This window comes from Centroberyx gerrardi, chromosome 9 (assembly GCF_048128805.1).
Source record: "Centroberyx gerrardi isolate f3 chromosome 9, fCenGer3.hap1.cur.20231027, whole genome shotgun sequence".
Classification (NCBI taxonomy): domain Eukaryota; kingdom Metazoa; phylum Chordata; class Actinopteri; order Beryciformes; family Berycidae; genus Centroberyx; species Centroberyx gerrardi.
In genome coordinates, this window is record NC_136005.1 from 809,839 (window position 1) to 821,318 (window position 11,480).

General features: G+C 41.7%; 1 protein-coding gene across 1 annotated transcript in view; it reads right to left on the bottom strand.

Moving 5' to 3' along the window:
* frem1b (Fras1 related extracellular matrix 1b) overlaps positions 1-11,480 on the bottom strand; it is a 60,609-nt gene that overhangs the window by 3,244 nt on the left and 45,885 nt on the right. The window contains exons 27-32 of the mRNA XM_078285622.1: positions 10,678-10,807; positions 6,078-6,150; positions 5,668-5,817; positions 4,727-5,055; positions 851-895; positions 285-482 (exon numbers count right to left, since the gene is read on the bottom strand). Of these exons, the coding sequence (XP_078141748.1) occupies positions 285-482; positions 851-895; positions 4,727-5,055; positions 5,668-5,817; positions 6,078-6,150; positions 10,678-10,807 (925 nt within the window). The remainder of the gene's footprint in view (positions 1-284; positions 483-850; positions 896-4,726; positions 5,056-5,667; positions 5,818-6,077; positions 6,151-10,677; positions 10,808-11,480) is intronic.

The following is an 11,480-nucleotide window of genomic DNA, read 5'->3' on the forward strand; positions in this document are numbered from 1 at the left end:
CGACTGGGAGAGAGGACGACCTGCGACTAAAGTCCTGGTCTGGATTTGAACCCAAGACGTCACGGTCACACCTCGGACCGCTGAGCCACACCACGACCATCTTTCTGTTCTTAAAATATGTGAAAACATCATCATAATGTCATTTCAGCTTACGTTATTTCACCCATTTTAAGAACAGAATGATTTTCACCGTGAGTGGAAAAAACCCCAAAACACTTCCCTCGTCAGTGAAGATTTGTAGTGTGTGTGTGTGTGTGTGTGTGTGTGTGTGTGTGTCTCCCTACCTTGCGCTGGCGTAGCATTGGTTGGGGTTCGGGTGCCGGGTGGGGTTCGGGTGCCGGGTGGGGTTCGGGTGCCGGGTGGGGTTCGGGTGCTGGTGTGTCCCTCTGCGGTGCGTCTCCCACCCGCAGCTCCTGCAGGACGCCCCGCCCGGCGGCGTCCGGCTGCAGCTCCTCCAGCCGCAGAGGAGTCAGACTGTGGAACTGAGAGGAGGGACACTGCATCAGCATGCTGCGTTCATAACAAGGACCCGAATCTAGTCCACATTAGAGCCACAGACCCCCATTAGATGAGATTTTGTCTTTCGGACCCAAATCTGAGAATATTTTTATTGTCAGATGATTTAGTCCAGAACTCCCTGACTGTCTGTGTTGCAGGTAGAGAGAGAACAGAGAAACTGATCAGAAGTCATTCTGCGGCATTCTCTAACTGTGTTCACTTCTTGTAAATGAAATAATGCTGAAGTTTAATAATTCATCAGTTTGCTGGGGACCCCCTGGAACCCCCTCAAGGACCCCTGGTGGTCCCCGGACCCCACGTTGAGAACCGCTGGTCTAAACCTCAGTCTCACCGTCCAGACTCGCTCTTCGCTCCTCCTCTCTGCAGACAGACGGACCTGCAGACACACGACCAAACAGAAGGTTTGGAGAGTCAGGCAGCTTGATGAAGGTGAAGAAACAAAAAATAGCTCTTGCAGAAAAATTCAAAATGGCAGAAAAACACTCATGGCAGAAATGAAAACCAGTATGTGAGGTGGATTTGTGTTGAGCCAAGAAATTGATGAACATGGATTCTACACCATCCGGTCCAGGAGTTGAAAATGTAAAGTTAATGTAAAGACTTTATTTTACAAATTGTGACAAAGAATAGAAGAACAGAAAAGAAAATGAAAGAAAGTTTTACAACAAAAGAAAAGACTGCGAAGAATCACAACAAACTGGACAGGGAGAAATGCAGCAAAGGGAACTCTAATTATCGGGGGATTTTTTGCATTTTTAAGAAGCATTTTAGTCATTTTATACTGAACAAAAATATAAATGCAACACTTTTGGTTTTGCTCCCATTTTTCATGAGTTGAAATAAAAGATCTAAGACTTTTTCTATGCACACAAAAGGCTTATTTCTCTCAAATTTTGTTCACAAATGTGTTTAAATCCGTGTTAGTGAGCACTTCTCCTTTGCCAAGATAATCCATCCACCTGACAGGTGTGGCATATCAAGATGCTGATTAAACAGCATGATTATTGCACAGGTGTGCCTTGGGCTGCTCACAATAAAAGGCCGCTCTAAAATGTGCAGTTTTATCTTGAAAAAATACATTTATTAGGCACTGAACTATGGATCTCACATGACTTGGGCTACAGATATGCATTTTTTGAAACCCAGTCAGTATCTGGTGTGAGCACCATTTGCCTCATGCAGTGCGACACATCTCCTTCACATCCAGAGCGTCCCAAACATGCTCAGTGGGTGACATGTCTGCTGAGTATGCAGGCCGTGCAAGAACAAGATGTTTTCAGCTTCCAGGAACTGTGTACAGATCCTTGCAACACGGGGCCGTGCATCATCATGCTGCAGCATGAGCTCTGGTGGACATTCCTGCGGTCAGCATGCCGACCGCACGCTCCCTCAAAACTTGCGACATCTGTGGCGTTGTGTTGTGTGATAAAACTGCACATTTTAGAGTGGCCTTTTATTGTGAGCAGCCCAAGGCACACCTGTGCAATAATCATGCTGTTTAATCAGCATCTTGATATGCCACACCTGTCAGGTGGATGGATTATCTTGGCAAAGGAGAAGTGCTCACTAACACGGATTTAAACACATTTGTGAACAAAATTTGAGAGAAATAAGCCTTTTGTGTGCATAGAAAAAGTCTTAGATCTTTTATTTCAACTCATGAAAAATGGGAGCAAAACCAAAAGTGTTGCGTTTATATTTTTGTTCAGTATATTTTCTGTCCCTGGTTCATGTGTCACTCACACATCACTACTTAGCGCCACCTGTTGACAGATCCTGATTATGAGCGCGCGGCAGGAGGAGGTGAAGTGTAACTCGCAGCAGGAAGCTGGGTCAACTGTTTTCATGTTCACAAATGTTAATTATAAGCTGATGAGTGTGAAGTAGAAGCAGTGTGGCTGTTGCTCAAAGATGCTCTGATGCACCGTTACCACCACTAGGGGTTTGAAACCTTTTATAAGCTATATAAGGGTTATATAAGCTGATGGATGAAACATCGGCTCCTCGGCTGTAGCTCAGTGAGAGAAACAGCTGCTCATCATGTGTCAGGCTGCTGGTTTGAACCGCTTCTCTCACTAAGTTTCTGTGTTGTTGTTGTCAGCAGTGTGAAGGAATGTAGAAATAAGATGATGAAGTGGAAGAAACTGAAACTGAGAAGCAGCTCAGCAGGATCAGTTTCTCTGTCTCTGCCTGAAGGCTGAGAGTCGGTTTGATCCCTGATGAAGGAGAAATGTCATCGCTGAAACCGGTCAGCAGTTTATTTAACCTGACCGGTGAACAGTCCGGCTTACAGAGCAGCATACTGCCTCCTGCAGGCCGCTGCAAAGAAATACAGACAACAGACAGGCTGCTGTCAGGAGGAAAATTCACACCGGCTCCTACAGTCAGTTACTATATAAAATTGGACGCAACATTGGCGCTGCTTAAAGAGACTTTGAGAAACTCCAAACAAGAGTACGAACCCCTACAGACAAGCGGTGGCTATCTGCGTTTCCAACAGTTTTAAAGCCGTTGATGCAACCTGACCTTCCTCTGTCACAACACCCTCCTAACGTTGGGGAGCGGGAATGTGTGTTCAGCTCTGCTGGCGAGGGAATCGAACCCGCCGCCACTCGTCCTCAGACGTATTCGAGGTTTAGTGTCGACGATGCCGTCACTCCACCGGGTCCCTTCACACCCACGGCTCTTCTCTCAGAGCTTTTCAGTCTTTCCTTCAAAACTCACTGACTGACGGAGGCTTGAACCCAAAACCTCAACACTGTCATGCAGCCGTCCGGCACTTTGAGCCACTGGGTCAGAGCGTTTCTTTCTCTGAGATTTTCAATCTTTACTCGGGATGTTGGTTTTCAAAATGTACTTGCAACATAAGAGCGGACAGCTGGACTAACTTAGAAGTCCAGCACTCGGAGCCACTGGGACGTCCTGCTTCCAGGTGTTTTCTCTCAGAGCTTTTCAGTCTTTCCTCTGTTGTCACCTTCCAAAATTCACTGACTGACTCGGGCTTGAACCCATGTAGCAGTTCAGCACTTGGAGCCACGGGGTCGGACCACAACAAAGTGTTTTTTCTCAAAGCTTTTCAATTCTTACTGCCGATGTTGGTTTTCACTTGCAGCCTCAGAGTGGAAACAAGCCAAACTCTTGAGCTCATAACCTCAAAACATTTTCATAGCTGTTTCTGAGCTGTTCTGTATTGTTAAAAATCAAGAATCATAGGCAGAAACATAACTTATATCTGCTTATTTCAGTGAGATAATGCTCAGTACAGCTCCTGGATGGAGCCTCTCAAAAAAATTACAAGAGATCCTTATGTAGTTGTGAACAGTTCATTCCTCCGACCTACTGAGTCTGACTCTATCTTAGTTTAAGATCAGTTCAATTCCTCTTAGTTCTGGATTTCAAAATATTTACTCCAGAAGACTTGAACATGTAATCTTGGGATGTCTGATTAGTTGCTGATCTTAATAAACCAGAAGAACCAACAGATTCAGGTAACATAGTTTGTAGACTGACAGACTACAGCAGTCTTCTCTGAGAGGGAGGAGTCCAGTCACTGTAAGTTCATGCTCTGAAATCTTTCTAGTGTTTTCCCCTGGCTGCTGGCTTCATGTTTTAAACATCAGGTCAGATATCTTCAGCCTAGCTTATTGTGTAGCTGCTCATCACAGCGAGCTGCCGTCATACAGCTTGTGGACTTGCTCTCTGGATTTCTTTCCTCTGGATGCTGGATCTCAAGGGAGAAGAAGACTTCTAAGAGAATTAGCATTGAGGAGCAGACCCTCCATCTCCAAGACTTTGTGTTCACTAAAACCTGCCATGGATCCGTTTCCACTGACAACACTCACATGAACTATGAATATATTGGCTGTGTTTGTCATTTGATTGTAAGGTTGTCCCTACATTGTTTGTTCGCTCCTCCATGTGTCACATAGAAAACCTCAGACACCACTGATCTGATTTTGACAAAACTTGGGGAAATGATGCATCTCACCGCTGCATCCAGCTCCCAAAATTACACTTACCGGCCCAAGAGGAAACTACTACATCTACATCAACAAGTGACGTATTTGTTCCTGATTGGCCAGAAAGAGACTTCATCATGTTTACTGTTTCTGTCGCCTTGTTTGCAGTATAGTTTACATGGATAAATATACTGAGAGAAAGAAGGAAAGAGACACTTCTGGCTGCTCGAACTGGAAGAAACACCAACCCTGGTCACTGGTCCTCCAGGTCTGACCACATGTCCAGTGCTCCCAGTGCTCCCAGTGCCTGACAGTGGCAGCTGCCTGCTGTAGTGTGTATGGCTGTAGCTGGGGGCCGCCTGGTCCTGCGGTTCCCCCTCTCCGTAGTCCAGGTAGGGCCGGCGGTGCGGGACGTCGCCACGGGGCGGGTGGGGCGGGTTCTCCCACAGCAGCTCCGCCTCGATGTCGGTGACGGGGTCGTCCTCCTCCGGCCCGGGGGGCGAGGGGGGGCGGGGAGGAGGAGGGGGGGGTCGCTTCTCGTCCTCCGCCAGCCTCAGGTCGTCTGGGTCGCACCTCCCTGGGAGGAGAGAGGGAGGGAGAAAGACCCAAATCTCAATGTCCGGTCTCACGGCCTCTCGGACTTTGAGGTGCGGTCCGGCTACAGCTGAGTTAGTAGTTAGTAGTTCAGTTGCCTAAACTGAACTGTTCTTTCAACTGAAGGCCAACCTTCAGTTGAAACTGTTGTGTCCAGTTCGCGTTATTTTCCCAGAATCCAGTTTGTGGTGGAGGAACATAATTTTCACATTATTTGTGTCCACAGCAGGTAAATCTGCGTTTGAGAGTTTGTGCTCATTTCACAATTTTTAATGAGATCAGGTGTTTCTTGTCTTATCAACATAATGCGGACTCACTAATCGATGTGGATCAGACTGGGTTTCGCACATTAAAACATTCTTCTTGTTCACAAGGATCTCGATAGTCTGCTGTCTCACCAAAACAAGCGTGAAACCTGACTTTGTTTTCCACCTGATCCAGCCTGGTTGTTATACATTAGGCTAACTAACTAACTAACAGCCAATGTTGACCCATGTTCCTCCATGATGAAGCCTGACCTGGTTGATAGCAGATTTGTGATGCAGCCTCTGTACATTATAACTTCAGCATGGTTCATGTGTGTGAAGCATCAAACCTCCTCTGGGGTCGATGATCTCCACGGTGGCGGAGGTTCTCTGGCCCAGGACGGCGTTCCTGGGGTTCTTCAGGATCACCGTGAACATCTCGTGGTTTTCCTCCAGTCCGTCGTCCGTCAGGTAAATATTCCAGGTTTTCATACTGACTCCTGACAGAGAGAGACAGAGGAGAGAGGACAGGATGAGAAATCACCAACACAGGAACAGAGGGAGGTAGAAACTGCACAAGATGTAGAAGGAAGTCATGCTGGTAGAAGGAGTAGCGTGGGGTAAAATAGAGTAAAATAAACTGGAGGAGAGCCGAACAGCTGAGTACAACAGAGAAAGCCACTGTGAAATTTATGTCCTGGATGAGTAGAGTGTAGTAGAGCTGAGTAGAGTAGATTCCAGTAGAGTTTCTGAGTCAGACCTGGGTCAAACTGGATGAGACTGGCTGTACTGTGAGTGAAATCTCTGCCAGGTTTGGCTGATCCTTCCTCCACCTGCAGCAAATCACATACAAGACATTTTTACAAGACACATTCAGTTCTGTTGAGACATTTAGAAACACAATCAGCTGTCCACAGAGCTGAGGACCTCCAAGATGGCCACCAGAGGGGGGGTTACAGCACCTGAAAGCCCTCCATAGGTGCCTGGTGGACACTGAATCTTAAACCTGCAATCAACAATATCAAACCTTCGATCCTGAAGCTAATGTTGCTGTGTGGAGATTTGATTGAGACATAATGATATAAACCAATATCCAGCTGTGTTGCTGTTTTCTCCTCTTTTCTAAAGCTTGTTGTCAGATTCCGCTCCTGAACGAAGCTCCTCCCCCTCCATCCAGCAGCTTTTCATTTTTAAAAAACTAGCTTGTCTCCTCCCTCGCTGTTTAAAAGCGGAGCTCTCCCCCTCCCATTCCTGAAAAAAATTCTCATAATGGAGGAATCGATGAAGCGAGCGAGTAAACTTGTTAAACTTGTTAAACTGGTGAAGTTGTTAAACTAGTGAAGTTGTTAAACTAGTAAACTTGTTAAACTGGTGAAGTTGTTAAACTAGTGAAGTTGTTAAACTGGTAAACTTGTTAAACTGGTGAAGTTGTTAAACTAGTGAAGTTGTTAAACTGGTAAACTAGTAAACTTGTTAAACTGGTGAAGTTGTTAAACTAGTGAAGTTGTTAAACTGGTAAACTTGTTAAACTGGTGAAGTTGTTAAACTAGTAAACTTGTTAAACTGGTGAAGTTGTTAAACTAGTGAAGTTGTTAAACTGGTAAACTTGTTAAACTGGTGAAGTTGTTAAACTGGTAAACTTGTTAAACTGGTGAAGTTGTTAAACTAGTAAACTTGTTAAACTAGTGAAGTTGTTAAACTGGTAAACTTGTTAAACTGGTGAAGTTGTTAAACTGGTAAATTTGTTAAACTAGTGAAGTTGTTAAACTAGTAAACTTGTTAAACTGGTGAAGTTGTTAAACTGGTAAACTTGTTCAACTAGTAAAGTTGTTAAACTAGTAAACTTGTTAAACTGGTGAAGTTGTTAAACTGGTGAAGTTGTTAAACTGGTAAACTTGTTAAACTAGTGAAGTTGTTAAACTAGTAATCTTGTTAAACTGGTGAAGTTGTTAAACTGGTAAACTTGTTAAACTAGTAAACTTGTTAAACTGGTGAAGTTGTTAAACTGGTAAACTTGTTAAACTAGTGAAGTTGTTAAACTAGTAAACTTGTTAAACTGGTGAAGTTGTTAAACTGGTAAACTTGTTAAACTAGTGAAGTTGTTAAACTAGTAAACTTGTTAAACTGGTGAAGTTGTTAAACTGGTAAACTTGTTAAACTAGTAAACTTGTTAAACTGGTGAAGTTGTTAAACTGGTAAACTTGTTAAACTAGTGAACTTGTTAAACTGGCGAAGTTGTTAAACTAGTGAAGTTGTTAAACTGGTAAACTTGTTAAACTAGTGAAGTTGTTAAACTGGTAAACTTGTTAAACTGGTGAAGTTGTTAAACTGGTAAACTTGTTAAACTGGTGAAGTTGTTAAACTGGTGAAGTTGTTAAACTAGTGAAGTTGTTAAACTGGTAAACTTGTTAAACTGGTGAAGTTGTTAAACTGGTAAACTTGTTAAACTAGTGAAGTTGTTAAACTGGTGAAGTTGTTAAACTGGTAAACTTGTTAAACTAGTGAAGTTGTTAAACTGGTGAAGTTGTTAAACTGGTAAACTTGTTAAACTAGTAAACTTGTTAAACTGGTGAAGTTGTTAAACTAGTGAAGATGTTAAACTGGTAAACTTGTTAAACTGGTGAAGTTGTTAAACTAGTAAACTTGTTAAACTAGTGAAGTTGTTAAACTGGTGAAGTTGTTAAACTGGTAAACTTGTTCAACTAGTGAAGTTGTTAAACTAGTAAACTTGTTAAACTGGTGAAGTTGTTAAACTGGTAAACTTGTTCAACTAGTAAAGTTGTTAAACTAGTAAACTTGTTAAACTGGTGAAGTTGTTAAACTAGTAAACTTGTTAAACTAGTGAAGTTGTTAAACTAGTAATCTTGTTAAACTGGTAAACTTGTTAAACTAGTGAAGTTGTTAAACTAGTAATCTTGTTAAACTGGTAAACTTGTTAAACTAGTGAAGTTGTTAAACTGGTGAAGTTGTTAAACTAGTGAAGTTGTTAAACTGGTAAACTTGTTAAACTAGTGAAGTTGTTAAACTGGTAAACTTGTTAAACTGGTGAAGTTGTTAAACTGGTGAAGTTGTTAAACTAGTGAAGTTGTTAAACTGGTAAACTTGTTAAACTGGTGAAGTTGTTAAACTGGTAAACTTGTTAAACTAGTGAAGTTGTTAAACTAGTAAACTTGTTAAACTGGTGAAGTTGTTAAACTAGTGAAGTTATTAAACTGGTAAACTTGTTAAACTAGTGAAGTTGTTAAACTGGTGAAGTTGTTAAACTGGTAAACTTGTTAAACTGGTGAAGTTGTTAAACTGGTAAACTTGTTAAACTGGTAAACTTGTTAAACTGGTGAAGTTGTTAAACTGGTAAACTTGTTAAACTAGTGAAGTTGTTAAACTGGTAAACTTGTTAAACTGGTGAAGTTGTTAAACTGGTAAACTTGTTAAACTGGTAAACTTGTTAAACTGGTGAAGTTGTTAAACTGGTAAACTTGTTAAACTAGTGAAGTTGTTAAACTGGTGAAGTTGTTAAACTGGTAAACTTGTTAAACTGGTGAAGTTGTTAAACTGGTAAACTTGTTAAACTGGTAAACTTGTTAAACTGGTGAAGTTGTTAAACTGGTAAACTTGTTAAACTAGTGAAGTTGTTAAACTGGTAAACTTGTTAAACTGGTGAAGTTGTTAAACTGGTAAACTTGTTAAACTGGTAAACTTGTTAAACTGGTGAAGTTGTTAAACTGGTAAACTTGTTAAACTAGTGAAGTTGTTAAACTGGTGAAGTTGTTAAACTGGTAAACTTGTTAAACTAGTGAAGTTGTTAAACTGGTGAAGTTGTTAAACTGGTAAACTTGTTAAACTAGTGAAGATGTTAAACTGGTAAACTTGTTAAACTAGTGAAGTTGTTAAACTGGTGAAGTTGTTAAACTGGTAAACTTGTTAAACTAGTGAAGTTGTTAAACTGGTGAAGTTTTTAAACTAGTAAACTTGTTAAACTGGTAAACTTGTTAAACTAGTGAAGATGTTAAACTGGTAAACTTGTTAAACTAGTGAAGTTGTTAAACTGGTGAAGTTGTTAAACTGGTAAACTTGTTAAACTGGTGAAGTTGTTAAACTGGTAAACTTGTTAAACTGGTAAACTTGTTAAACTAGTAAACTTGTTAAACTGGTAAACTTGTTAAACTGGTGAAGTTGTTAAACTGGTAAACTTGTTAAACTAGTGAAGTTGTTAAACTGGTGAAGTTGTTAAACTGGTAAACTTGTTAAACTAGTGAAGTTGTTAAACTGGTGAAGTTTTTAAACTAGTAAACTTGTTAAACTGGTAAACTTGTTAAACTAGTGAAGATGTTAAACTGGTAAACTTGTTAAACTGGTGAAGTTGTTAAACTGGTAAACTTGTTAAACTAGTGAAGATGTTAAACTGGTAAACTTGTTAAACTAGTGAAGTTGTTAAACTGGTGAAGTTGTTAAACTGGTAAACTTGTTAAACTAGTGAAGTTGTTAAACTGGTGAAGTTGTTAAACTGGTAAACTTGTTAAACTGGTAAACTTGTTAAACTAGTGAAGATGTTAAACTGGTAAACTTGTTAAACTGGTGAAGTTATTAAACTGGTAAACTTGTTAAACTGGTGAAGATGTTAAACTGGTAAACTTGTTAAACTGGTGAAGTTGTTAAACTGGTAAACTTGTTAAACTAGTGAAGTTGTTAAACTAGTAAACTTGTTAAACTGGTGAAGTTGTTAAACTGGTAAACTTGTTAAACTGGTGAAGTTGTTAAACTAGTGAAGTTGTTAAACTGGTGAAGTTGTTAAACTGGTAAACTTGTTAAACTGGTGAAGTTGTTAAACTGGTAAACTTGTTAAATTTGTAAACTTGTTAAACTAGTGAAGTTGTTTAACTGGTAAACTTGTTAAATTTGTAAACTTGTTAAACTAGTGAAGTTGTTAAACTGGTAAACTTGTTAAACTAGTGAAGTTGTTAAACTAGTAAACTTGTTAAACTAGTAAACTTGTTAAACTAGTGAACTTGTTAAACTAGTGAACTTGTTAAACTAGTAAACTTGTTAAACTGGTGAACTTGTTAAACTAGTGAACTTGTTAAACTAGTGAACTTGTTAAACTAGTAAACTTGTTAAACTAGTAAACTTGCTACCTGCCTCTTCACTTGTCATTGTGGGTCATGTGACCTTCAGCAGGACAAAGATCTGTCAAAGTGAGACAGGTAACCGGTGACAGCTGTTATGCACGCTGTTTGTCCTTAGGGGCCTCCGTAGTGCAGTGGCTGTGCTGTGCTGTGCTTTATTCACAAATGTGTTGTGTTTTCTGTCACCCTCTAGTGGTCAGAAAATGTCACTTACTGCAGCTTTAAGTGTAGTCGTACCTGGATAGCAACATAAGCAGGATCGATGCTCTTCCCACTGCGCTCGATCTGGATCTGAAGCGTTCCTGCGGTCTCACAGACTCGGTAACAGGAAGCCGACAGCTCGACACGAGACCAGGACAAGTCCAACCTGCAGGGACACACATCAGACACACACTCCTGCTGGACACACACTCCTGCTGGACACACACTCCTGCTGGACACACACTCCTGCTGGACACACACTCCTACTGGACACACACTCCTGCTGGACACACACTCCTACTGGACACACATCAGACACACACTCCTGCTGGACACACACTCCTACTGGACACACATCAGACACACACTCCTGCTGGACACACACTCCTACTGGACACACACTCCTGCTGGACACACACTCCTACTGGACACACATCAGACACACACTCCTGCTGGACACACACTCCTGCTGGACACACACTCCTACTGGACACACACTCCTGCTGGACACACACTCCTACTGGACACACATCAGACACACACTCCTACTGGACACACACTCCTACTGGACACACACTCCTACTGGACACACACTAGACACACACTCCTACTGGACACACATCAGACACACACTCCTACTGGACACACACTCCTGCTGGACACACACCAGACACACACTCCTACTGGACACACATCAGACACACACTCCTGCTGGACACACACCAGACACACACTCCTGCTGGATCTGACTCATCAAGCGGAGCGCTCATCCTCATGACAGGTGAGACTGTCCGTCTTAACGAGTCATTTCAGCAGCAGCTTTTCACCTTTAGGTGTCA